This window comes from Chrysemys picta, chromosome 10, assembly GCF_011386835.1.
Source record: "Chrysemys picta bellii isolate R12L10 chromosome 10, ASM1138683v2, whole genome shotgun sequence".
Taxonomy (NCBI): Eukaryota; Metazoa; Chordata; order Testudines; family Emydidae; genus Chrysemys; species Chrysemys picta.
The window spans coordinates 82,169,734-82,197,073 of record NC_088800.1 but is presented as its reverse complement, the minus strand read 5'-3'; the positions used below and the strand labels follow the sequence as shown (position 1 = coordinate 82,197,073).

At 48.4% G+C, this 27,340-nt stretch overlaps 1 protein-coding gene across 3 annotated transcripts in view; it reads left to right on the top strand.

The window, feature by feature from the left end:
• The window catches only part of CACNA1H (calcium voltage-gated channel subunit alpha1 H), a 457,965-nt gene extending 435,804 nt beyond the window's left edge, over positions 1–22,161 (top strand). Inside the window, exons 31-36 of one of the 3 annotated variants that reach the window (XM_008164759.4) lie at positions 3,873–3,994; positions 4,483–4,821; positions 7,900–8,055; positions 12,951–13,137; positions 17,362–17,540; positions 19,264–22,161. In XM_008164759.4, the coding sequence (XP_008162981.2) occupies positions 3,873–3,994; positions 4,483–4,821; positions 7,900–8,055; positions 12,951–13,137; positions 17,362–17,540; positions 19,264–20,454 (2,174 nt within the window). In that variant the 3' untranslated portion in view covers positions 20,455–22,161. The remainder of the gene's footprint in view (positions 1–3,872; positions 3,995–4,482; positions 4,822–7,899; positions 8,056–12,950; positions 13,138–17,361; positions 17,541–19,263) is intronic. The other 2 variants (XM_042853068.2, XM_042853069.2) reach the window with 2 other exon arrangements.
• The last annotated feature ends 5,179 nt before the right edge of the window (positions 22,162–27,340 follow it).

Below are 27,340 nucleotides of genomic sequence, written 5' to 3'. Positions count from 1 at the left end.
AGTTCAGGAGACACTGCGATCAGAGGTGTAACTGCAGCACCTAGTTTTGATTGAACGAGCTCAAATCACAAGAGTAGTGAAGCCGTGGCAGCACGGGTTATACAACACCGCCCGGGCCCCTCGAGAAGCTAGCTCACGCTGTTGTGGCTTTGCTGCTATTGTTATTGAAGCTAGCTAGAGTTGAGCTAGCTCGGGCGTGTCCGCACATGCGCCAGTCACCCTTCTGACTGCAGTGTAGACATAACGTTTTCACAACGTGGCTCTCTGGCTCCCTCTACTGGGTGGACCACATAGAGGTCTGTGGGTCCGTGATCGCTGCAGCTGGAAGCATGTTTCCCAGCTCGGGTAGACAGACACACCCGCATGCTAGCTTGCTAAAAATAGCAAAGTAGCCATGGGGACGGCGTAGGCGAGCCACCCAAGTATATACCCTGGGGTCCAGGGTTTATACTCGGGCAGGTAAGTCAGGCTGCTACCCATGAGTTGCTGACAGAACAAGAAGCAATGGTCTCAAGTTGCAGCGGGGGAGGTCTAGGTTGGCTATTAGGAAACACTATTTCACTGGGAGGGTGGTGAAACACTGGAATGCGTTACCTAGGGAGGTGGTGGAATCTCCTTCCTTAGAGGTTTTTAAGGCCCGGCTTGACAAAGCCCTGGCTGGAATGATTTAGTTGGGAATTGGTCCTGCTTTGAGCAGGGGGTGGGACTAGATGACCTCCTGAGGTCCCTTCCAACCCTGATATTCTATGAGTCTATGATATCCCCACTATTTAGCATGCTAGCGTGAGCAGAGCTAGCACATGTCTGTCTGCCTGGGTTGGGACACATGCTCCCAGCTGCAATGTCGACATACCCTATGAGTCAGGTGTTTGCTTCATGCTAACAGCGCTGCATCTTTTAGCTCAGGAGGTAAAGCCCATGCTTTTAGAAGCGTGCAGGCTTTTAGGCCCCATGTTCAATCCTCACAGGTTACAACCCATCTAGGGGCATCACCAGCCTTCCATTAAGCAAGTCCAGGAACGCAACAGAGAGACTGTCTCCTAGCCAGCTCCACAGCACTGTCCTCTTTCCAGTGTGACAGGGCCAGGGGACAAAGTGTCAGAGTCACATCCAGAGTGTACCCTCGGTATCACAGTCACCGATTGGGAGTCCCACACACATTGCTTGGCAAGCCTTGAAAGCTTTGATTTAGGACTCACTTTTGCATGTTATGATTCTAACAAAGCTTCAGAAACGTCCAAAGCAGCTGCTTCCTCAGCCCGTAGGGATGGAGAGGAGGGGCTGATCATTTTCAGATGGGCTTGATAGGGTTACAGCCGTGCTTAGGGCCCGACTGTGGTATTTATATGAAACAGCAGGAGCTTCAGAAAGCTATGCAGTTAATGATGCTGTTACGTATTTTGCACTGCTGTGATGCTTTTCAGTGTATGGATTTCAATGTACTTTACATATATGTATTCCCCATAATCCTGACTGGGAGATCAGAAAGTGTTAGTAGCTCCATTTTACAGAGGGGGAAACTGAGGCACAGAGAAGGGAAGTGACTTTCCCAAGGTCACCCGACAAGTCACTGGCACAGCTGTGAAAGGATCCCTAAGTCTTCTGACTCCAAGTCCCATGTTTTAGCTATTAGACAATGCCTCTTGGGGAGTTACGTGATCATTCGCATCATTGCTCTCTACTGATATGTCTAAATGACGGTTGTTTTTTTAAAAAATGGTATTACGGTAGCAGCTAGGGATCCCCTGAGATCCAGGCCCCCTTGTGCTAGATGCCGGACACATACAAAGTGAAGAGGGTCACTGCCTGGAAGGGTTTCCAATTTAAATAGACAAGACAGACAAAAGGAATATTTTTATATTCCCACTTTACAGCTGGAAAAACTGAGGCCCAGAGCAGGTAAGTGACTCGTCACACAGTCCGCATGTGGCAGAGTCACTAATAGAACCCACATCTCCTAGGTTGCAGATCAGTGCGTTACAACATCTATGCTTGTGCAGCAACTCTCCAGAGAGCATCATTGAAAATGTGGTGATTCCCGTGTCAGGTATCTCTGGTAGTGGCAGTATTTATTCACCTATCCTTAGACAGAAGATACCTGAATACCTTAAAGACTATGCAGCCCTCTCTGCAGTTCTAAATCCATGCTGTGTTTCTATGCACACTCCATGCCAGCCCTGTGCAATAAACAATTGCTGTGTGTGGTTTGAGATTGAGACTTGATCCCAGCTGCGACGAGCACCCAGCCAGCCAGCAGACCACTTCCACTTCCTGACTTTTATTGGGAACAGTTTGATTTTCCTTTTCTCAAGCACGGCTGGTCCATGTCTGCCACAAAAAAGCCCAGCTCCCTCCTCAGTGAGGTTGGTGGCCGGGCGTTTTTTTTTTTTTTTAATGCACTTCAGAAATAAATGACTAATAATGAAAGGCTCTTGCAAGAAGGATTGCTGCCTGTCCTAATGAAAACTTAATGAGCCTGTGTTTTATGTACAAGGGGATGTTTGGTGTGTGCAATTTACATTCATTAGGATATTAAATCTCAGGGAAAAAAATAGCAAAATTGCTCATGTTATTCCAGTAAAATATCCCTTATGGGAAATGTGCTCTGTTTAAAAAAAATAAAACAAGATAATGAACACAATGGAGAGAGTAATAGTCAAGTAGACGGTGCAGAGCGGCAAAGAGGGAAAGTAGTGTTCGTAGCCATTTGTGGAGAGTTAGCTTACTTCTTTCTACTTCATTTTCAGCGTGGTATAGTTAGCACTGCCTGTTAAGTGGGGGGCGGGGGGAGCGAAAATGCAATCAGGTTTGTACCGAAGGCAAGTTACTTAATCTGCAGGAGGTCTTCAGAGATTTGACACACGTGCCCAGCAAGCCGGACTACTCCTAGTCATAGACTCGGCTCTTCCATAGCACGTTTCACCAGTAGAGCGCATAGCTCCTTACAGAAGGGGGCAGTATCTTTATCCCCCTTTGTGGAGATGGAGAGACTGAGGTGAAGCCCACACTGACTAGAGTGCGACAGAAATGTTGGATCTCCAAACCAGGGCGATTGCTTGGGGGAGATTAGGGTGAGGGGAAAATCTGCTGCAAAAGAGCTTGTTGCCTCTGAGAACAGAGGAAGGTAGAACCGTCCCCGACGATCGGCTTGCGCTGCAACTATGAGCTACGGACAACATCCGGGGGCACGTGAACGTGCCCTTCTGAGCTCCAGGAGCACCCACAAAGCTAGGCTCCGATTCCAAGGCTGCAGATTGTAAGCTCCTTGGGGCAGATGCCATCTTTGTGTCCTGTTTGTACAGCGCCTAGCACAGCGGGGGTCCCGGTGATACAAACCGTAACAACATCCTGTACAAGATGAAATCATGGAATTGAATGAAAGAAAGAAACACTCCATGTAGGGTAAAGTCCCAAGAAGCTTAGTGAAGGTAGGGGTGTGGCAATGGAGATGCCCCTACAGATGAAACCCATATGGTTCAATCTTCCTCTTGTAACTCCCGCACCCTGCAGCGCTATTAACCCATGCTTCCAAAGCTCTCTCCCTCCCCTCCACCTTGACAGTGAAGTTGGCAAAGCACTAAATAATAATAATACCTAGCTCTTAGATAGAATCTTTAATGAGTAGATCCCAAAGCACGGTCAGTATCATTTATCCCCATTGTACTGATGGGGAAACTGAGGCACAAAGCGATTTTCCCATGGTCACGCAGCAGGCCAAGGGCAGAGCTGAGACTAGAACCCAGCTTTCCTGCGTCTCAGGCCTGTGCTGTAGCTGCTTGGCCACACTGCTGTATTGTCAGTTGGAGCTGTTTGTAAACCAGCCCTGTTAAGAACTGTCTTCATTGTGTTGCTTTTGCTTCTGTTCTGTGCAGACTGCAGCGAAGACAATCCCTGCGAAGGTCTGAGCCGGCACGCAACCTTCACCAACTTCGGCATGGCCTTTCTCACCCTCTTCAGGGTGTCGACTGGGGACAACTGGAATGGGATCATGAAGGTACGTGTGCTCTCTGGCCACGCTGCTGCCAGCTTCTCCCCGCTCCAGCTGTTCTCTGCCCCCTTTCCGCCACGGAACTGACCAGTGTGAGTTTACACCACTGCCCTCTATGGGAGGAATCAGTTGTGTGGCACAGGCCCTGTGCTTCTAAAAGATACCAGAGCTCCCAATTTAGCTCATGTGGCGGGGTTGTGGCCTAAGACAGCTGATCCCACTGCACCCACTTACCCCATCTCTATTCTGTTTACTGCAGAAGCTCAGCTGGGTGTCTGGGGCATATTGGTGTGTCCCTAACGTCAGTACAAAAGAAAAGGAGCTAAAACTCCACCCTGCATATGGAGTGCTGAGTCCTCAGCCTGTGTCTGGAATAATCTTCCCATTAGCTGCACAGTTCTGAACAGCTTTGGAGTCTGTCTGTGGTTTAATGCTTGTTAGGAAAGTTCAGTCTGCTTCAAAGCCCTCCCTCCCTCCCTCTCTCTGAATCTCAGGACACGCTGCGGGAATGCACCAAGGAGGACAAGCACTGCCTGAGTTACCTGCCCATCATCTCCCCTGTCTACTTCGTCACCTTCGTCCTCATCGCCCAGTTTGTCCTCGTCAACGTGGTGGTGGCCGTGCTGATGAAGCACCTGGAGGAGAGCAACAAGGAAGCCAAGGAGGACGCGGAGATGGATGCGGAGATAGAGCTAGAAATGTCCAGAGGAGGGAGCACCCCAGCCAACAGCGGGGGTGGAAGTGGCACCTCTGCTTCGGACGTCAGGGCCCCCTACGGGAGCCAGGAGGCCATGAAGCCAGAGTCCCCCATACGAGTGAAACATCAAGCCCTGGTAATGATTGACTCAAGGCCTATGATGTCTTCTAATGAGCGGGGCAGGGAGCTTCTGGTCAGGATCTGTTGAGCAGAAGAGGCTCCAGAGTCTGTCAGAACCAGGGCCGCCCAGAGGATTCAGGAGGCCTGGGGTCTTCGGCGGCGGGGGGCCCCCACCGCCGAATTGCTGCTGAAGACCTGGCACTTCGGCGGCGGGTCCTGGGGCGGAAGGACCCCCCCACCACAGGTCTTCAGGGCACTTCAGCGGCGGGTCCCGGGGCAGAAGGACCCCCTGCCGTCGAAGACCTCGAGCAGAAGACGCTCCGGGGGCCCGGGCCCCACGAGAGTTTTCTGGGGGCCCCGGAGCGAGTGAAGGACCCCGCTCCAGGGGCCCCGAAAAACTCTCGTGGGGGCCCCTGTGGGGCCCGGGGCCTGGGGCAAATTGCCCCACTTGCCCCCCCCAGGCGGCCCTGGTCAGAACCCCAGTTATATCAAGCTAAAGGGACGTGCCACGAGGCAGTTCAAAAGGATGGCAGCTTTTCCCGTGTCCTCCAGGAACTTCGCGCTTGGGAGTAGTTTCCACCCCCATCTCCGAGTCTTCCAACAAGTTGAGAGGCTCCCCAGGATGAAGGGGAATCGGGCTCTTTGACCTCCGCATGTGACCTTTCACCACCCAGCATTCCAGGGGGAGTTTTAACATCCATTTCTAGTAGGCCTCAGCAGTGGAGGAGCATCCCTGGTGAATTTGGGCTCAGAGAAGTAACAGCCCAAGTCGCATTTTATATGCACCGCTCCCCTCTTTGTACGTCATTTTATCGTGAACAGCAGCTGCAGGGCCGTTGGTAGCATAGGAGACTTTGCCCTGAGCAATCCCAGTTCGTGGGCTAAGCGGATGGCAGGAAGTTCTTCCATGCAGGTGCTGAAATCCAGCTCAGGTTGTTTTTAGTCTTAGCACATCGGCCTCTTGGCAGGATTTACAAAGGAGCCGATCGGAGTGAGGTGCCCGAATCACTTGAAATTCAGTGGGGGTTGTGCTCCAGTTTGAAAACCACCATGCTTGACATTAGGGCACAAATCCAGTTCTGACCGAAGCTCTCGCAACTCTCACTGACTTCAGCAGGACTTATGCTCTGCTTAAGCCAGGCTGAATTTGGTCCTGGGCCTTTTCAAAGTCCACAGCAAACAGCTGATGCCGACTTCCTTGGTGAGTGTGGAGATATCCCCAGCTCCCAAGCAAGCGGCACTTTGAACTCTTTGACTCCTATTTACCCTCCAGAAAAACAGGGCAATCAAAATTCAGGCAGGAGGGGGGTGAGATTTGTCCCATCTCATGGCAGACAATATATTGAAAAGAGAAAAATACAGGCTTGCTTTGCTCATATCATGAAAAATTAATCTACCATAAAATCAACAGGGGATTTTAGACTAAATAGTATTTTGTTTATCCTTCAGACTCTAACAAGACAGATAAAAAGTAACTTGGTTAGACAGTAGCAGGGGAGACAGCATTTTGAATCTAGAGTTAATAAAAGTTTCTACCGGCAAATGAAGCACAATAGAATTGGTCGAATTTCTCCCTGGGCTTTGAGCTCTCTGTTCTGGTCACACATTGAACACAGACTGATCACACTTTTTATAAATGTGCAAAAAGAAGAACAGGAGTACTTGTGGCACCTTAGAGACTAACAAATTTATTTGTTAGTACTCCTGTTCTTCTTTTTGCGGATACAGACTAACACGGCTGTTACTCTGAAATTTATAAATGTGGTCATGATCTGTCAATAGTCACTGAACAAATTGCAGCCCGTGGGTTGTTCCCAAAACTGCTCATCTCACCTGCTCATGGTGCGTGATTGGACAGCTGAAACTTTTTAGAATGACAACTGGGAAATAACCAATCAAATGTTTCCTGGGAGAGGTTTTCACATGACTAATTGTCAGTGTGTAAATGTGTATAACTTCCAGGCGTCAAAAACATTTCCATGAATAAACTGATGGCCATCCAATTATTTGTGACTAGCCAGTAGTACAGTGCCAGCGAAGCAGACTTACCATGTGGTTCAGTGTATTGGTAAAACACCCTTCCATCAGCTGGAAAACCCTCCCTACGGCATGGTGTTAGCAGGGTGAGTTCCCACCGTGACCTACATCTCAGGTGCCTCGGGTTGGAACAGATGGAGTTCCTGCTCCAGGTACCTACAGGAATAGGCCAGAGGCCTGTCTGAATCCAGGTCAAGAAGTTGCAGGCTAATGCTTTATCCCCCACCCATTACAGCCCTCGAAACCCTAATTGAATTACCATGTCCATCTGGTGTGGAATTTGGCTTCTCATTTAGCTAGGTTCTCTGACATTCAGTAACTTTGCCCTGGGCTGGGTTACATGCACGCCTAGGAGATATGAAACCCCTGGGGCCAATGGTCCCATTCCCAATATCGCGGAAACCAGGCTAGTGGCACATGGGATTAGACGTTTATAGTCCACTCTGGCTGCACTGTACAGCAGGGAAGGAATGATCCAAGGAGCCTCCTCAACCCCCAGGCAGAGCCCAGACACAGTATAGTTTGGAGTCGAGCCGCTGTTCCCTGCTAGAAATGCCCCTGGTGCTGGGCTGTCCAAACGTGGAAAGGGTGGTGAGAGCCCAGCGCTTCCGTGTGAGTTAGTGGAGTTGGCCAGGCCCAGGGGGCAGTGCCTGCTCAAGGCTGGCGGAGCTGCTCCTCCAATGGGCATTATCTGGGGAGCCCCCGGAGGGATCGGGAGGAGTCGGTCAGAGTTCCTCAAGCTGCTACAGGGCAAGGGGGTGTGGAGTTCAAGGAAATACTGTTCTTAGGGTAACGGGGCAGGAGACTCTCACACCTGAAGTGGAAGGGGCTTTTACAGTGTCTGGGCGTGATGGGACAGATGCCTTTGCAAGAGGTAATAAGACACTCCAGACTTTCTTGCCATTTGGACCCTTTTCTGCCTTCCTTTTCTCTTCCTTCCCGTTTCACACGGCTGGGGCAGGTGTGGGGAGAGCGTGTGTGAGCGCAGGGTTGATGTGTGAACCCCATCCTTGCCCCGCTACTGATACCTTTTATCTTCCTAATTTTGTCCCCGAAGGAGGCACTGAGCTGTGAGAACGTGTCTTTAGCCATCCCAGACTCAGACCCGCTGGAGGGCAGAGAGACTCCCCAGATGGAAAACACGTCCTTCCGCTCTGTTCCTCACCACCATGTCCTGACACCTTCCCACAAAACCCCAGGCCGCGAGTCAGAGGTGAATGAACGACGGGCCGTTGCTTCTGCGTTGTGCCATCATGCTTTAGTGCTGTGCAGCTGGCTGATGGTGTAGTCATGTCCGCCTAGCATTGTCCTCTTCCTGTCGCTTCACAGCTAGAACAGCCTGTTTCCGTCCTCTGTCTTCCATGCTGCCTTTGCATCTGCTGAAGCTGGGCACGTTCTAAATCATTCCGCTGGGGCAGGCCAAGGAGCCTGCATGGATTGCGTGTGACGTGCTCTTTTTAGCCAAGAGAGCCCTGCACTTATTAGACAGAGGGGGGGATAGATTGTTAAATAAACAGTGAGTCCTGCAAGTAACACCGTGATGTGTCTCACGCATGGAAAAGCTGCTCCCCACTGCCTCGATATGGACGCGACATAGATCATCCACAGCTGTTAAAATTGGCTTTGATTTTTCAAGTCGGTCAGCTGGTAACCTGTGGATTTTCGACCTGGCAGGCAGTTTCCACTGTGCGGCTCACGTGAGCATATTTTCTTGGTTAAGCTGGAGGGGGGCAGCAGGTAGAGATTTCTATCAATTTCCTGCTTTTGGTTGAATGCTGAAATTGATTTTCTTGCAATTACTGGGAACTCTTTAAATCTGTGCTGAGAAGGTGGAACGGCACAACAAAAGCAACACATGGTACGTAACAGTCTGGGCCCTGGCATAGAAAAGGGACATGACAGAAAAACTCCACAACTACTCCATGATTGATTGGTTGCACCTCATCTTATGATGGGCTCTCAGCAGGTAACTGACAGTATAGGAAATGGCCACGTTTAGTGTGTCTTGGGGAAGCGACCCGTGGACATCCCTGGGTGAGGTCGTGCAACAAGAAAGGCAGGAGTGAGTCCATTGCTGTTGAGAGCCATTCCTGTGTTTTGCAACTGAAATGACCTTTGTGGGATATAAGGGGGGAGGTGTTTTCCCACACTGACCCTTCTTGCTTCTGATCGTCTTTCAAAACAGTGTTCAGGCTGGGTCCTGTACCAGATGAGAGCTCTTCTTAACCCCAAAGCAGGACTAGCTCTAGACCCCTTCAGCACCCATGACCAGGGATGGTGCTGTCTGCTAACTCTGGGCCTAGATGACCTTAAACTCTGCCTCTCCGTCTCTGACCCTCTGGCATCCTGGGAGTCGCTAATGCCAGGGTGATTGCAGGACATCTTTCTCGTGGGTCCTGCACCTCTGGAACTCCCTCCCACTGGAACCACATTGAAGTGTATACCTGTTTCAAAGAGAGTTAGTCTTTGCCCAGACTTTCAGCTGATCGAGGGCTGTGAAATTCTGGGCTCTTAGCCAAATGGCCAGAACTCTCTCTTCTCTCAATCTTAAATCAGTAGGCTATTGGGTTTGTTCCTGTCATTTGGAATTGTTAATGAGTGGCCGTGGAAAAGGGACCCAAACACCATTTGTAACAGGTGCCTTAGGATCATGTGTGACAATTGCAGTGTTATGGCAGCCTCGCAACATGACGATGTTTTGAGACATAACACCACACGGCATGGGAAACCCCAAGTCTAGACTTGCATGGACCTCCCAAAATCAAGCCATCTGGCCTCATTAGGACCATGCTGTCTCTACGTTCACTGCTCTGCTGATGTCTGTAATTAGAGTGACAAAAAAGGCAAGCGGCAAACATCTCTGGAAATCTCTGGGCATCCCATGGGTCAGTGGCATCGCCAAGGAAGTTCTGGGCTAAGACTGAGTTATTGATTGGAGGGTGAGTTTTCAGTGGGTAAGGCAGGAAACAATCTGTATGAAGAAAAGCGACTCTGAGAAGCGTCTCTTGCTCTCTGCAGGGCTTCTGCTTCCTTGTCTCCTTTAACCTTGGCCACCTGGAAGCTAAGCTTTGATTTACATCAAAGGGAGAATGCAGCAAGGGCATGTTGTAAAGAGAGGCAATAATTGGCACGTTGAATGTGTGCCACAAGAGGTCGAGGGTTCCTGCTGCTGTGCGGATAAGGTCCTGGCCGGTCCTAGGGCAGAAAGCTTGTTAGCTGGGAGGAGAGTTAGAAAAAATGTCACCTTGTTAAGCTGCGAGTGTTTGAGAATTTTAAGTGGCTCCCGGTTCTGGCATGTACAGGCAGGAGTATTTGTTTTTCACTCTTGCGTTCCTCCTCCCTTCCTCACTGTGGAGCCTGGAGTTATCTGTGTGGGAAGTGGCTGAACTAGCTCTGAGAGTGAGCTACATTTATTTAGCAGGACAAGCGAGAGAGAACAAAAAGAGCAAAAGCCACTTATGTGCCTTCCCAGGAGCCCCCCTGGGGAGTTCTGCCATTGCTTGCTTGCCGGAACCGTGCTCCAAACTCCAGGCCCACGTCTCCGGCCACAGTCTCCTTTGCTTGTGGAGTATTTCTTTTTGTTTAAAAAAACATGGAGTCGGTTTAGGACTGGGGAAGAGGCTAAGCTGACAGGGAGCCGGTGAAGGGTAGGAAGAATGGGTGGGGCACGCTGGTAACATACAGGTTCCCTACGTGATCTACCTGTCCCTGCCACTGCATGTGCAACTAACATTAATGTTCTTTATTTAAGGCTAGATTATACCTTTGTCTCCTCTGGCTGTGCAGGGGATCAGGCAGCAGCACTGGGGTCTCTCCAGGAAGTTATTTCACACACACGTACACACAGAGGCAGACTCTTCCTGGGACAGCGCACCTGGACACTGCCCTGTCTCATGAAGACACGGTGGCATGGATTTAAGCATGGGCTGTACAAGCTTGCTCAGAACCCTGGGTACATACTCACAGTGCTAGTCAGTGTCAGGGTCTGGCCACCCCATCTTCACTTCCATTTCCAGATGGGATTGCTAGATTGACGCTCGTGTGTGTATGCCTACCTGAGCTGCTGTCACAGCTCAGACAGCAGTGTAAGCTCTTGGGGTGAAATCCTAACCCTATTGAAGTTGGTGGGAGTTGTGCTGTTAACTTCAATGGGGCCGGGATTTCACCCTCAATCTGGCCCTTATCCAGCATGCTCCAAAGGCCCACTGAAGTCAATGGAGGGACTCCGGTTGACTTCAGCGGGCACTGGACCAGACCCAGCGGAGTGCTAACTAGACATGTTAAAAACAAATATGAAGACAAAGGGAGCTTGTGTTCAAGTGTCAACGGACGTCACCATTTCTTAGAGTGGCATTACACCCTGGCTGGGCCAAAGTACATATCAGGTGTGTAAATTTAATATGTTCATATTTAAAACTTCCTTATAAATGGATCTCTTCTGTTCCCATTGAAAAGGTCACACATTGGCCCAGTGCCCAGTGGCCTCCATTATTGCAGTCTTTTCCGTTAGGAAGTGTTCTTTGCAACCAACAGTCCTTTTTAAAGAATTTTAAACAAGAGCTTAGTTTCTATAGACAATATTGTGACCATTCTTTGGAAAATGGCTTCATGAGCCACTGTTGAAAACTATTGATAAAGGGAAACGACGCCTTTCTTGCCAGCACTTTTCTTCGTAAATGACCTTATGCATGCAGCTCAGGTGTTCACATGCTATATTATTAACTACAGTGACTCTGCTCTGGCCAGAATTGGCACAAACCTGATGCATTAACAGATTAGAACTGAAGGCCTGGGTTCCCTAGCGCTGTTGATCAAATCAGTATTTTGTTCCTGGTGCCAGCTACCCATAAATAATGGCTGCTTGATCCACTGTATTCTCAGCCAAGTTCAACAGCGTAAAAGCACAGTAAGTTGTCTCAAGGATTTGTCCTAAGAGGAGAAAAATTCATGAGCTGGGGATATGGAAAATACAGATTTAACCAGATCCTCAATGATATGTGGACAATTCAACTTTGAGACTTGAGCCCAGACTTTTCTAGCATGACTGAGGGAAACCCTGCAGCTGGGAAGTAAAATGAATTAATTTAACATTCATAACTGGGAAAATGTTTTCAGTCAACCTCTTGGAGGCTGACATTAAAGGAAAAGTGATGTCATTAGTTGTATTTTAAATAACTAAATAAATGGTGAGGGAACGTGTCTAGTAGTTAAAACAGGGAGTCAGAACTCCCACCTCCGACACTGACTCACTGTATGACCCTGGGCAAGTCACATAAACTTGTCTTAGTTCTTCCCTCTGGGAGTGGCATAACAATTAGGTAAGTAAAGAAATTTAAGTCCCTTGGATAAAAGTTGCTAAATAAGGACAGAGTACAAGTGGTGTTATATAAATACATATTTGCAATATCAAGCCGTGATCCTGCAATGTGTAGCAGAGTCACTGGGGCTCAGCATGGACTATAGGATACACATCACATAGGACTGAGGTCTTAGTGTATCTACAGGAGGTGAGCAATGTGTATTTATATGCATGATAAATCAATGACCAGAGACTTGTCACTGCTTGTCAGCATGGGTTTGAGTGTCTCTGAGTGGGAGCGGCCATTTTACCCATCTATCTTCAGACTGGACCCGGAGCTGGGGTGTAGGTTAAGACGTAGGTAATGCTTATCACTGTGGGAATTCCTAAGAATTGCAGGACACTTTCCGAGTTATTATTAAATTAACCGCACAATAAAAGATTAGAACTTGTCCACTTGGAAAGCCTCTTTCTCGTGCGTTCCCATGATGATCTGTGTTTCCTGTGATGTCAGATGCGTGTCAAGGTGGTGGCTTCCTGGCTGATTGTTAATTGTTGTTCTGTTATATTTCAGACACATTTTGAGTGATTTACTTATCAATAGAGCCAGTGCTGAGTAAAGCCTCTTTCACGTCCCACTGGAACTTTCTTTTACCCAGGGGCACCAGAGACATCAAGCGAGAGGCATATCTGCCTAGGGTTTTAAGCCTCAGTGCTGTTTCCAAGGGTAGCTAACAAAAAGGAGATCATTGCAGCCTCACTGCCAGGGTGCAGAATAACCCAGTTTTCCTTCTCTTGCTAATTTGCAGGAAGGTGCTGCCTGCATGAGAGCAAAGAGAGAGCCTCAGAACTTCCTAACGGTTCGCAAGATCTCAGTGTCCCGGATGCACTCCTTGCCCAACGACAGTTACATGTTCCGCCCTGTGATGCCAGCCAAGGCCCCGTTCCCTCTCCATGAGGTGGAGATGGAGACCTATCCCTGCAAATCACAAAGAGGTACCACGGGGAGGGGATGCATTCTCTGTGCTCTTTGTTCCTCCTCATATTGTATTTGCTAGGAACTGGGAGGATGTCAGGCGAACTATGCAAGGAACCAGAATCAGTTCATGTGGTGGTGTGATAGGAAGCCGAATAATGCAGTCAGTGCAGAATAAATCCTTTTAAATCCTTTTAAATGTCATTTGCTACTAAATTTACTTTATTTTATGCTACGTCTAGAATTTTCAGGGTGCTGTAGGATTTTGTATTTAAAATGCCTTGTTGAAGTTATCTGGAGGAAACTGGACGTTTGCATGTCTAGATAGGGGACCAATGGGCACCAGAGAGGTTGCAGGGTGAAGGTTGTGTGTCATGGAATAGCATATTATCTGTATGTTTCTTCTTATATGATCAGCAGTGAAATAGTTAACAAGGGTGCCATTTGTATTGCCATTATCAGTTTTCAGAGTCAACACAGTATTGAGATGAATGGGGCAGTTCCAACTTCTCAGAGCTATAGTTTCAGACTGCCTGTAGACTCCGGAAGCTGTCACTCTACTAGATTACATTTAGGTCCCATTAGGAAGGTTTTTGTTATAAAGGCTAGAAACCATTTTTCCCCCTTGGAAAAACTGAGATTGCATAGCACAGCTCTGTGATGAGAAGTTTTGTGTGGTAGATTCTATGGAATCAGAAACTACATGGGGGTTCTGACAACACATTGAGACAACCACATCCAAATATTTTTGCCCTAAGATTCCATTTTCTCCCCAGTGATTCCTGTCCTGCAGGTTGGTTTAAAAGGGGAATGGGAGTGAAAAAGAACGTCTATCTCCCTAAAAACATGTGCATCTTGAATTATTGTTTTTTGGCTCCCAAGAACTGATCCAGACTGGCTTCCTCTGATGCAACAGTATTTTAATGCAAGAACGGCATGGACAGATGGGTGGTGGGATTACCTGGTGGGGCTGGCCAGGACTAGCCGATCTGTTCTGATTTCTCCGGGTAAAGTAACTCTCTGCTTGTTAAAAAGCTCTGGACACAGCTCAATGTTCTCTGTTCAGTATTTATGGTTGTTCCACCTGCCCTGGAAAGGGAAAAGCGAGAGTTTTGCCTAAGCAAAGTGAGTAGTTGTTGGATTTCACTGCCGACGGACTGGGGCTGACTCGCCAATCTCTGACGCTGATGTGAACAAGGAAGAATTCCACTGGTGTCAGTGAAAAACTGGCATGAGGGGAGAATCTGGTCCACTATTTTGTAACCTTTTCCAGCTGGATTCCTCAGGAAATCACAAGAAATATCCCTACACCTCACTGAGGGACTATTTTCCCTCCTCCAGTGACTGAATCCTACCAGTGTCCCCTCAGGCTGTGCTGATCATCCTACTGGGGGTGTACGCTGGGACTAGTGTTTGTTTCATGCATTTTTGTGGGCTTTTTGGAGGTCTTAGGAAGCCAGTTATCAGACCAGAATCAGCGAGCTGCTCTTCTTCTAGTGGTTTGGTTACTAGATGGGGAAAAATGCCATGAAGTGGCCAGATCGTGTGTTCTTTCGGCCCCATAAACGGCTCCCTGACTCATTAAGAAAACAAATGAAAAACACACAGATGCCGAGCGATTTTGGTTTTATTCAGCTCTCCAGAATACCGCAATTTAGGGCTTTCTTGGTCTCTCGTCTAGGAGAGCGAGTTGGGAAAATTTCCATCAGACGGCTAGTCCAAGAAAAGATGGTGGGGGAGGGGGAATGCCGTGAAAATGTTCACTGTGTTTATTTGGTTTGCCCACCAGCTTCAAAAGCCCCGCCATAATGCTTGCCTAAGAAAGGAAAGATTGATAATAGGGTGTCAGCCAACTCGTTGCAAAGGTGTTAGCGGTGCATCCGGAGTGGGTATTTATGGTCCCTATCCAAGAGGACTAGATTAGCAAGTGCAAACCAAAATTGAAGGGTATTGGCAAAGTTTTGTAGGACGGGTCTAGCCAGAGGGGCTACGGGTCATGACTTTCTTGCAGGAGCGAAGGACAGTCATGGGAACGCCTGCCACACTCCAGAGCTGAGGACCGCAAACAGAGCTATGCATGGTTCTTTCAGTCCCTCTGAGGATGGATAAAATTCATTAAAATATTCCGTGCATATTCTGGGAAAAGGTCCAACCCCCCACAAAAAAAAGTGCCCCAAAAGCCTATTTTTCTCAACGCAATCAGCTACCCAAGAGGCAACTGCAGACTGTCTAAATGGGTCTTGTCACAGGTCCAAGGTCACTGACCTCTGGGTGAGATCCCTTAGTGTGATGGATACTGTGTTTGTATGTGGAGCAGTGATGTAAAAACAGGCGCTGGCGCGTGCGCTAATGAGGAACAGTAAATCCTGCTGCCAAAAAGCAGGCGATTCTTAAAACAAACGGGGAAACTCTGGCAAAGCAGCAAAAGTTGAGAGGAGGTTGCTTTGCAGAATGAGCTGGGGAAGCAGGAACTGTGAGTGGGAAACTAATGACTCGAGGTTGATACCTGAGATTAGGGGGTCGCGTTTCAAAGGGACTGTCCTGTAGGTGCAGACAGAGAGAATATCTGCATATTCATCAAGGGCCACTGAGCGAAGGCTCAGCAGTCTCTGTGCTGTTGATGTCATAGAGTTTTAGTCCAGAAGGGACCACCTGTCAGACCATCTAGTGCAGGGGTGGCCAACCTGAGCCTGAGAAGGAGCCAGAATTTACCAATGTACATTGCCAAAGAGCCACAGTAATACGTCAGCAGCCCCCCCATCAGTTCCCCCCTGCTCCCAGCGCCTCCTGCCCACTGGCAGCCCCACCGATCAGCGCCTCCCTCTCCCTCCCCGCACCTCCTGATCAGCTGTTTCGTGGCGTGCAGGAGGCTCTGGCAGTGAGGGGGAGGAGCGAGGGCATGGCAGGCTCAGGGGAGGGGGCGGGAAGGGGTGGAGTGGGGGCAGGGCCTGTGGCAGACCCAGGGGTTGAGCAGTGAGCCGTGAGCACCCCTCCTCCCCCCCCCCCCCCGCCACATTGGAAAGTCGTCGCCTGTAGCTCCAGTCCCGGAGTCGGTGCCTATACAAGGAGCCGCATATTAACTTCTGAAGAGCCACATGTGGCTCCAGAGCCACTGGTTGGCCACTCCTGGTCTAGTTTGACCTCCTGTAATATCATAGGCCACTAAGCATCACCAAGCCAACCACTGAATTAGACCAAAATATTACAGCCCTCAGGAGATAAACTATTGTGTGTCACAGGCAGAGAACAGGACGGACCGATGCCTGAATCCCCTGCAATGGTAGCAAATTGGTTAAATGTGACCAGGGTCAGCTGAGCAGGATCTCCTGAATCAGTAACCATAGCAACAGATCATGTTTTGAGCTTATGTAACCGTTAGCTGAAGATCTCAAAGCTCTTCTCTTACATTGGGTCTAAAGGCAATGGCGAAACTCTCATTGACTTCGCGAGGTACTGGATGGGACCATGAATGAAGGCACGCAGCAGCACCCCTCTGGGCATTTAAGTGGTGGTGTCTCCAATTTACAGATGGTTAAGGGGCCGTAAGCAAGTCGTTGGCAGCCCAAGGAATAGAGACCAGGTGTCCTGACTTACAGTATCCTGATCTAACCGCTAGTCTCCATCTGATCCAAACTCTGAAACTAGGCCGCTTCCCTATTCAGATCCAACCCACAGCCACATGCGGAGGTTGTAAATATGGCGCTTCAACCCACTCTCCCTCTCCCTCCCAAATAAGCCCCGAGCAAATGAAGTGACGGAGAGTCTCTGCTAACAGCTTAGGGCCTAGGACACACCAACTGAGCAGTATGCAGTAGAGGGCAGGCCCACATATGAGACAGTTATCATTGGAAAAACCACGTGCATTTAGACTGGGGTCCTGGTCCGTCACTAGGGCTTCTACACGCAACAGTAATACAAATAATAAACAATAATCACAAGCTTTTCACAGGCCCACCTAGGAGACGTGTTTATCCAGATGCGTTCTACAGTTCCACTACCCAAGTAGTGTGGTCTAGTGGTTAGAGCAGAACGGGAGTCAGGACCCCTAGGCTCTACTCCGACTCTGCCCGTGAGATATTGTGTGGCTTGATTTGGCTTGTCACTGAATTAACTTGTGTTTCCTTACCCCATGTCTGTGTGCTTTGAAATTCTTGGCGCCTGGTTCTGCAGCGAAAGCTCTCACAAACCCACATGTTACAACTCTTGTCCGGCAGCCGTGGCTAGCGTTCTCTCTCCTTCTGTAGGGTCTGTCACCTCCATCCATTCCCAGCCCATGGAAACATGCTCCTCTCTGAGAGTCCCCAGGGCGTCGCTTCAGGTGACTGCTGTATCTTCTCACCGCGACAGCTGTGACGCATGGAAGATCCTTTCTCCACAGTCCACGTCGCGATCTCCCAGTCTCAACAGGCTGCTGTGTAGACAGGTAGGAGGCGATGAACTCTCCTCTCCCATCAGACTTTTTCCCTCTTTCTTTTTCCTCCCTCCCCTTCATCATCTTTGGAGTGACAGCGTTATAAAACAAGAACAAATGGAGTTTTCCAAAGGCTGCGAGCAGACCAGAATGGGACAGAGTAGCTATTTGAGCACAATATAATCCTGGCAACATTTCCTATCAGTTTGGATGCCTTTATGATTTTGTATTTTTCAAATCAATTTCCTGTCTCGGTGCCCTGAGTATGTCAGACTCAGTACACACAGACAGATTCCAATTTCAGATCGGCCATGTCGGAGAGGTTGTGTTGAATGGGCATTTGAGGAACATGCTTCCATGTTGTGCAAAGCTTCTGTTAACCCCCCATTAGTCAAAATAATTGTGAAGGTTGTTTGTTGGGCCACCTCCAGGCCTCAGATGCACACTGATAGCTCTAGTTGAACAGAGCTTGCAGTGACTGATTTAGAGCAGAATGTTTCTAATTCAGGTGCCGTATGGCTAAATACACTTGGGTGACATAAAGTCATTCAGCTGGTTTCCCGTTTTGCATGCAAGAGGCCTAATGGACTCGCTCTATCAATGATTGGGATTGTATTAGTCAAAGCTGCTGGTGTTTTACTCGAGGCATTGCCTTTCAGTATTTGCTAATGGTGGTGCCATAAAAGAGTACTGACTCTGTATAAGAACAATGGAACGGCCACACTGGGTCAGACCAATGGTCCAGCAGGCCCAGTGTCCTGTCTTCCGACAGTGACCAGTGTCAGGTGCTTCAGAGCAAATGAACAGAACAGGGCAATTGTTGAGAGAATCATCTCCTGTTGTCCAGTCCCAGCTTCTGGGAGTTGGAAGTTTAGGGACACTCAGAGGATGGGAAGTATCAGAGGGGTAGCCGTGTTAGTCTGGATCTGTAAAAAGCAACAGAGATTCCTGTGGCACCTTTAAGACTAACCGATGTATTGGAGCATAAGCTTTCGTGGGTGAATACTCACTTTGTCAGATGCATGCCCAGAGGATGGGGTTGCATCCCTCACCACCTTGGCTATAGCCACTGATGGACATGTCCTCCATGAACTTAGCTAATTCTTTTTTGAACCCAGTTATACTTTTGGCCTTCACAACATCCCCTGGCAACGAGTTCCACAGGTTGATTGTGTGTTGTGTGAAGAAGTAGTATACTCATATTAGAACAGAGACCGATGTTCCATCTGGTTTGGTACCTTAGCTCTGACAGTGGCCAAGCGCAGATGCTTCAAACCCAAGCTGTGTAGCTTGCATAATGTACCAAATAGTGCAATATTGTCCTCTGAAGAGAAATTCCTTCCTGACCCCCAGCTGACTCTGGTGCCTGTAGCATGAGACTTGATAGCATGTATTGGTACAGGACTTTATGCTGATTTACAGATAAAACAGGAAGGTTCAGAAGGCCTGGGAAGATCAGAGGCCTGCACATACAGGCAAGGCTGGAATATACCTGAGATATGACCTACCCACCATGGGTCTGTCTGTTAGCACAGTTGTTACCACCTTATACCAAATGAACCTCCACTAATGATAATTAGTCAGTGTGGCAGCTGTGGTGATGTTACCAGCTCTGAAACTCACTGGGCATAAGTTGATTCTGTCACATGCCACGTCCATGGCTAAAAGCATGTCTTGTTAGCGCCCCTGAGAGAACGTTGTGCTCTTGTCCCATCTGTCTCTGCTTGCATTGCAGGAAGCCATTAGAACGGATTCCTTGGATGGGCAGAATACAGATTCCAAGGACAGTCTGCAAGCCGAGTCCAGCGAGAGTCTGCAGCCGAAGAAGCAGTCCCAGAGCAGCTTAGGTCCACCTTTGCTCCATCCTAGCCCACTCTCCCAGCCGGGCACGCCCCCACATTCCCCAACGTCATCCTCACACCATCGACGCTCAAGCGTTCGGACCCGCAAGCACACTTACAGCCAGCACAGTATTCCGAGCAGGCCTTCCAGTCAAAACAGCAACCCAGCCAGCCCCGAGAACTCTCTGTTTGAATCCTCAGACCTGGCTGACGAAGAAGTCAGCCACATAAACAGCTCGGTAAAAGACTGGCAAGAGCAGCTGGAAATCAGGACCCGCTCGGTCTCTCCTTTCATCTCCCCGGCTTCATCTCTGGTCCCCCTCAAGAACTGCAGCACAGCCAGCCTGGCCGGGAGCAACAGCAGAGAGAGAGACTTGAAGAAGTTTTACAGTGTCGATACTAAAGGGTTCCTGGACAAGCCCAACTGGGCAGACGACCAAAGAAGGCACTCCATCGAGATCTGCCCTTCCATTGACAATGGAGATGGTAGCTTGGAACAGCCTGCGGAAGGGAAGCAAAGGTCTCCTGTCCACGTTCAGTCGGAGTTGGAGTATATCCACGGGGCTCGGAGGAAGAAGAAGATGAGTCCACCTTGCATTTCTATAGATCCTCCCATGGAGGATGAAAGCAGCGCGGCTTCACGTACCAAAGCCTCTGAGAACAGCATGCTGAGGAGAAGGACACCGTCGTGCGAATCCACCGCGTACAGGGACTCCTTGGACCTGGCCGACAATCAGCCCGGGGAGCAGGCTTCTAAAGCAGAACGGCGGGTCCAGCCCACGTGTCGCGGGGAGCACCTGACTATCCCAAACTTCTCCTTCGAGCAGTCCGACCCCAGCTCCTCGAGCAGCCTCTCGGATCTCCTTTCGGACAGCGGCCAGGGCGCGCCCTCCAGCGGGGTGTCCGTGGACTCCCAGCCAGACACCGCGGCGCTAGAACTGAAAAAGCTGGATCACTTAAAAACTCAGTGCAACAACCCTGAGAAAAACAAAGAGCTTCTAGGCGTTACTAAGAGCCCCATAAGGCGGCACGGACTGGTCCCTATGACTGTTACAACAGATGAAGACATAGACGAACCAGTATAGCTTTGTAGGGGCGGGAGAGGGAAGTCTCAAGGGCTTGACACCGATGTGGTTTTGAAACAGCACCCCGTGCGGAAGGGACTGCAAAGCCACATGTTCGTGGCTGATTCTTCTTCCCCCCCCAGTCACTCGCTCCTAAGCGCTGTCGGGGGAAGGGTTTGCAAAAAGTAATACAGAAACGACACAAAGTGTAGGGCGGGGGAGGGGGATATGCAAGCGTGTTTCTTTTCTAAAGGGAAGATGGAGTTGCTTTTTTTTTTTCCCCAGGTGGCCTCAATCACATTGATTTGGGTTCGGGCTGTGTTCATTTGTTTTCTTTTTGTTTTTTAACCGTTCTCGACTTTTAAACCGGCACCATTTATTGTGTGGAGACGCCACAGTATGCAGACGTGCCCAGGAGACGGGAGCTGTACATTGTCTGTCTATCGGCAGTGATATAAATAGAAATAATGTATTTGTGAGATACAAAAGCTACAAAAAAAACCACAAAAAAATACCCACAAAAAACTCTCTCTTCATAATGCACATATTTTTATAGAGAAGCGATACTGTTTTTTGCATTACGTCCGACTCCCCAAACAGGAGGTGTTTTCTTGGGTTTTATGTGGAAGTAATTATTAAGGCTGGTTTTTTTCCCCAAATGTTTCTCTTCTTTCTTTGCTTTCATTCTTCTTTTCTCTCCTTCCTCTTTTCTCCCTCCACAATCATCCTGCTGGCTTCTATTCACGGCTGATGCTTTTTTGAAGTCTCTCTTTCTTTCCATATATTTTACTTTGGTACTTTAGAGGATGTCCGCTCTAAAGAAAAAAAATAACCAAATCACTACTGAATTGTAGCCAGTGCAATAATAAGTTATTCATTCTTGTCTGTACAAACTGTCCTTTTTTATTTTTATTTTTTTTTTTGCTTTTACTGAATTCAGGTTAAATGTTGCAATAATCTGAACTAATGTGCACAAGCAAAGCTTCTTGAGTTTAAAAAAGAAAAGGGGAAAAAAAAGAAATTTACAACGAGATAAAGGAAAAAAGAAAACAAATAAATAGTAAATTATTTAAGAAATGTATTTTGTTTACTGCAGTCAAAGTAAATTATTGATACAGTATGTAAAGGTTTTAAGAGTCGTCTTAGATGATGTTCTTTGTAAGCATTTAAGCTAACGATTTGTTTTCTTCATAGCGTAATGCCTTTGAAAAGAAGGTGAGATCAGTAATTGTATCATTTGCACTCTTTGTGTTCCTTTTCCCTACACACACACACACGGAGCCACACAAGCCTACTAGCACTCTCAATCCATGTGGAAAGGCCTCTTTTCACTAGCGGCATAGGATCAACAGGAAGCCACTAGCAGAATTAAAGTCATTTATTAACACCCCCAACTCGTATTTTTATTTTTCCTTTTTTAATCTTCTTTCCTCCCCCACTCTCCATCCCAAACCCCTTTCTCCATGCGACGGCTCTGCCAATGGAAAGCTGCTGCTGCTTAATGAAAACAATAAACCACACCAACACCGTGTGAGCGTGCGGGGCAAAATCGAGCGCCAGACGGCCGCGATGGTGACAGCAGCAGCAAAATAATAATTCTCTCTTCTTTTTTTTTCCGTTCCACGCCGCCTCATATTTATGCATTCACGTATATCTTCTGTTATTTATGCATTCATTACTCAGAAAAAATGTATCTTGTTTCACATGTATTAAACTGTATAAACTGGACGCGTGGCTTGACTTTCTGCTACACGGTCAGATTTAGCTGTGCTGCCAAATCCGGACCTGTGCCAGTCCTGCAACCCTCACCCTAGTGAGTAGTCCTGTTGACCTCCTTATCAATGAGGATTGTGGGACAGTGGTGGCTGAAGACACAGCTGCTCCCCTGGTTGTGTCCGGGTCCCCATCTCTCTGGTTCCCAAATTTTTGCTGGCACAACCCCATTTGGATGAAGTATTTCCTGGGGACCCCAGACTGCATGGAGAATGCTGTTCGGAAGAGCAAAATGGCATCCTCCCTGTCTAGTGACCTCACATGCACCCTACGTGCGAGGTCATGCTGTGCGAAGCAAAATGGCATCCTCCGTGTCTAGTGACCTCGCACGCACCCTACATGCGAGGTCACGCTGTGCGACGCAAAATGGCATCCTCCGGACAGGAGGGATTGCCACCACCCCATCTGCTGATGGCACGATCCCATTTGGGGTCACGACCCACAGTTTGGGAACCGCTGCCCTAGTACATGGTTGCTCTAGAACAGGAGCGTCTTTCCCAGCATGCCTTTCAGGTGCTGGCCCTTTCAGGTTGGCAGCTCCAAGCAGCTGCAGCTGGAAAGGGCCCATTTTTCCACTGGCAGCTGCCTCCATCTCTCCTGCACCTAGTAGGAACCTGTCACGTTTCCTTTTTCTGATGGCTGAGAAGACGGCATGTTTGCACAGGACTGCTAGCTAGGGTCTACTCATGTGAGTAAGGTTTGCAGGACCTGGTTCCAAATTGCCTTTCCCCCAGCTGTTACCAGCATCAAGTATTCTTAAACCATTTCCAAGCTGCACTCATCTATAGCAATGCTGAACCAATGCGCAAATCCCTTACCTAGCGGGAGGAGCCTTTCCATATGTTCCGGCGCCTCCGTGCCATCGTTACACGAAGGCTGCCTCCGAGCACCTGTGTTGTGTAATTAAAAAGCAGTTAGGATTAATGTAAATAATGATCCCAGCTCAGTGGGATGGCGAGGACTTCCAAAAATGCACCATAAAAGTAATTATTAATAGCGCTTTGGGGACAGTGGCACACTCCCTTGATTGCAAATTAACCAACAGCCTGGAAAAGCAAAAGCTCTCTTTTGACGTGAATTCGGCTTTAAGGCAAACGCCACGTCCCGGTATATCCCACGTTTTTCCCTCCGCGCAGCTGTGCGTTACAGCATTTGGCTGTAATGATTGGGCTTTGTTGTAAAAGACAATATTCCCCCTCTGACGCTCCCCCCGAAAAACAAATGTGAGGAAAGAATATCCCCCCTTGTGTTTTCTGTGGATTTGTAATTACAGCTCTGCATCATTAGAAGACTAAGAGGTTTGCTTGTAAAACGAGGCAAACGGATCAATTCCCCACACTGCTCGTGTTCTGGCATGACAGCTGGCACCTGAGCGCCGCATACCAAAGTTAGCAATGCAGGGCCAGCTTCTGCAGTGGTGCGGCCGCCCGAAGAGCTGCTACTGCTGAGACCAGCTCGTGTGTGACGGGCAGGAGGGGAAACTGGGGGACGTGGAGGGAGGAGGAGAAAAGGAGGAGGACTGGGGAGGGCGACTAATGGATGGGGAAGTGGGATCTGGGGGGAACTGACAGATTTGGATACAGGGGGAGCTATAGGGAGCACCCACATTTCAGATTTTATACAAATTTCAGGCCAAGTTGACATATTGCTGCGAAGTTTCCTCAGGCGATTTGCCTCATCAGTGTAGATGGGGCCAGGCCGGAGCCCTGAAAAGCAACTGGAGTTGAGGAGGGGGAGCCAGCCTAGCTGCCTCTATAGGGGCTGCTGCTCCATCAGAGGGTATGTCTACACGGCAGTCACGGAGCAGGGAAGCTGTATGCTGAAATAGAGTTTGCATGTGTCTGTTGGAAACTACGTTGACTGCTTTTAACTGCCCTGTTCCTTATTGTATCATCTGTCCTGGGGCACTCTCTCCTTTGTCTCGTTAATGAGTTGATTCCATTACTGAGTAATTCACAAAGAACGGGTGGTCCATTGACCCAAAGGCTATTACAGCAGGTGTGTTCCTAGGACAGGGGTGCATGTGTTTCTTTTTCCCCCATACAACTTCTGCGCTGGGCTGAAGGCTCTGAAACCAGGCCAGTAGTTATCAGCTGTGGACGAGGTGTTCATTGTTATTTTCTTGTTATTATTTGCATTGCGATCATGCCTGTACAATCGCCGAACAAAAAGACAGTCCCTGTCCTGTGTTTAGAACTCGCTCAGGGATACTGTTAGCAGAGGCCAAAAGCTACGTTGGAAACGCTCACTGCTGGGTATTAAAGGCACCGTGTCAACGTTGACAATGCCCCCCAAACCCTTAACCCTCGCTACACTCATTCCTAGGTGGGTGACACTGGGGTCATTATACCTAAGTTAAAGCCAGGGAAACTGAGGCACGTAAGCCCTATGTTTTCAAAAGTGTCCACTCATTTTAGGTGGCTCCATTTTTGGGAGTCCAACTTGAGACACCAAGGGCCTGATGCTTCACAGGTTGCTGTTCTGATTGACTTCACGGGGAGCTGTGGGCTCTCCACAGAGCTGAAAGTCAGACCCTGGGTTGTATCAAGTTTGGGGCTCCCAATGTTAGTGGGCACTTATGAAAAGATATAACCGTAAGTCACTTACCCAGGGCCGCCCTGCATCAGTGGCAGAACGAGGACTAGTAGCCAGGAATCCCGTCTCCCACTTCTCCCCTCTGCCCCGCTCTACAAAATGTAGAGAGCAGGTTGGTGTGTTTGAAATTCCAGTTCCTCGGTTTGGTGAGTTTGGCTTGAGTGCAGTTCTGTTAATAAATGCTGTGGGCTTTGAAGCAGATGTAGGAAGCTGTAAGCACCAACCTGACAAGTGGCTCATGTTACATAATGTCACCCTATAGACGTAAACAAAAACTTGTGAACATGTTATGACTACAAGAAGAAAGAAGGTAAAAACACTGGGAACGGAACAGGAGCTAAGTATTTGGAAATTGACTGAGATCATCTGAAACAGAGCTGGCAAAAAGGCCTACAACCCTTCCTTCTGCCCTACGCCTTTCCCAAAACATTTTCCCTGTGACTGATGATGATCAATGTATGGTAACCAGCTAGAACAACACTGGAGGAAAGAGAAGATGAAGTCACAGGAGATGCCAAAGCAGTTTAATGATGTGGAGGCATGAATGATGCATCTGAAACCGGTATAGGACAGATTGGGGGAGAAATGGTAAAGGTCAGTGATCGCCTTTATCTTGGCTAACTCTCAACTTGTGGAGCAGAGGCATTTCTTTAGGCTCACCCAGGTTTTGCTGGTAACTTCTTCTTACCAGAGTTTTATCGCTGGGTTATAAAAGTCCACTCAAAGCAGGAACTTCTGGCATTATAAGGTCTTGGCCCAGAAAGGAAAATGTTGTTAGGCTTTTTTAGAAAAAAAAAAAGAAGTAAATAAATAAAAATAAATCTTGCCATTTACCCACCAAGCTGTAAGAACGTGAAGCAAAACGGGTTTCTAAGGCATGTCTATACGTACAGCTGGGTTGGCGTTGTGGTGAAGACACCGTATGTACTGAGGAGAGAGAGCTTTCCTGTCAGCATAAAAAACCCACCTCCACAAGTGGCAGAAGCTCTCCCGCTGACATAGCACTGTGCACATGGCACTCATGTTGGTGAAATGTATGTCGCTCAAGGGGTGGTTTAGTCGCACACCTGAGCGACGTAAGTTATGCCAACATAGGCTGTGGGATAGAGAGAGCCTAAAAGTTCGCTTTCCCTTCCCACTTGTATTACTTTTCAATGGTTTTTATGAGTGTGTTTAAGCTGAAACCCTTGTGACCGATGAAGATTCACCAGCCAGTCTAGCTGAGTGGTTTCTTTTCTCAAAAGCAAAACCAAGAATGAAATACTCTGAATTCGTTAACTGATCAAACCATCCACTATCGCCAGTCCAATAAGGACTGTTAAGGACTACTTATGGGGCCAACGTTCTACTGATCCTTAATGGGTTGAGCAACACTACTATAGGAGTCCTGAATGCAGATTTATTACATTTGCTTATTAAAACTGCTGACTTACTACATTTGGAAACCAAACCTGGTGGGGTCTTTTCTTTGGGTCTTCTGCAGATGTGACTGAGAATCTTTGTTTAGTATGATGAGCCATGGGACAATTTACCTGTGGGGGGTCGGGTAGATTCTTGTAGATTCTCCATCCGTTAAGTCTTTCAATCAACACTGGATGTCCTTGGGGAAGTTGGGCAGGAGGTCAGCCAGACGTTATGAGCTTGATACCGGAATCGCTGACTGGATCTCAGGCCTGTGCTATGCAGGAGGTCAGATTGGATGATCATAGAGATTTCGTCTGGCCTTAAAACTTAGGTCACGTACAAAATATAGGTTCCTTTCTTACACACACAATGAAAAATCATATCAAAACTGGACCGGGAGGGACAAATTTTCCACCTGGATTTCAGCAGATCTCCATTCTTTATTTATTTTTGCAGGCCCAGTTATTTGCATCCTCACTTTCAGCCAATCGACACTGGGCAAATAATTTTAACCAGTTCAGCTAAACCAATTCTAAAACCAGACCGAGACATAGCGTGGGCCTGGTTTGACTCTCTTCCCATGGAACAGATGTCTCTGAGTGACACAGCTGGAAATCTGGCTTCCACCTGAATCCAGGATCCGACAGAGTTTGTGAAAATCATTTTGGGAGGGAAAAAATTACCCACGTGTTTTTGAACCTCCGGGAAAGTTTGGTTTGGATGGAGGGTCAGACTGGGTCGGGGGAGGGGTTAATCTCAGCCTGCTTGTCCACCCAAAGGATTAAATCTTGCCATGCAAGCATAGTGGACCCTTCTTCTTGTTTCTGGGCAGTTTATTAGCATGCTAAGGGTACGTCCACACTGCAGCTGGGAGCCTGCTTCCCAGGTTGGATAGACACACACACTGCTCTGGCTAGCGCACTACAAACAGCTGGGTGGCTGGGTGTAGTACAGGCGGGAACTGAGGCTATCCGCCCGAGTACAGACCTGCCCTGGCCCCTGGGTACGTACTCAGGTAGCTAGCCCAAGCCACCGCTTGTGCCACCCCTAGCTACACTGCTATTTTTAGTGCACTAGCTCGAACAGAGCTAGCACGTGTCTGTCTGGCCCCACTCCCAGCATAGACATCCCCTAA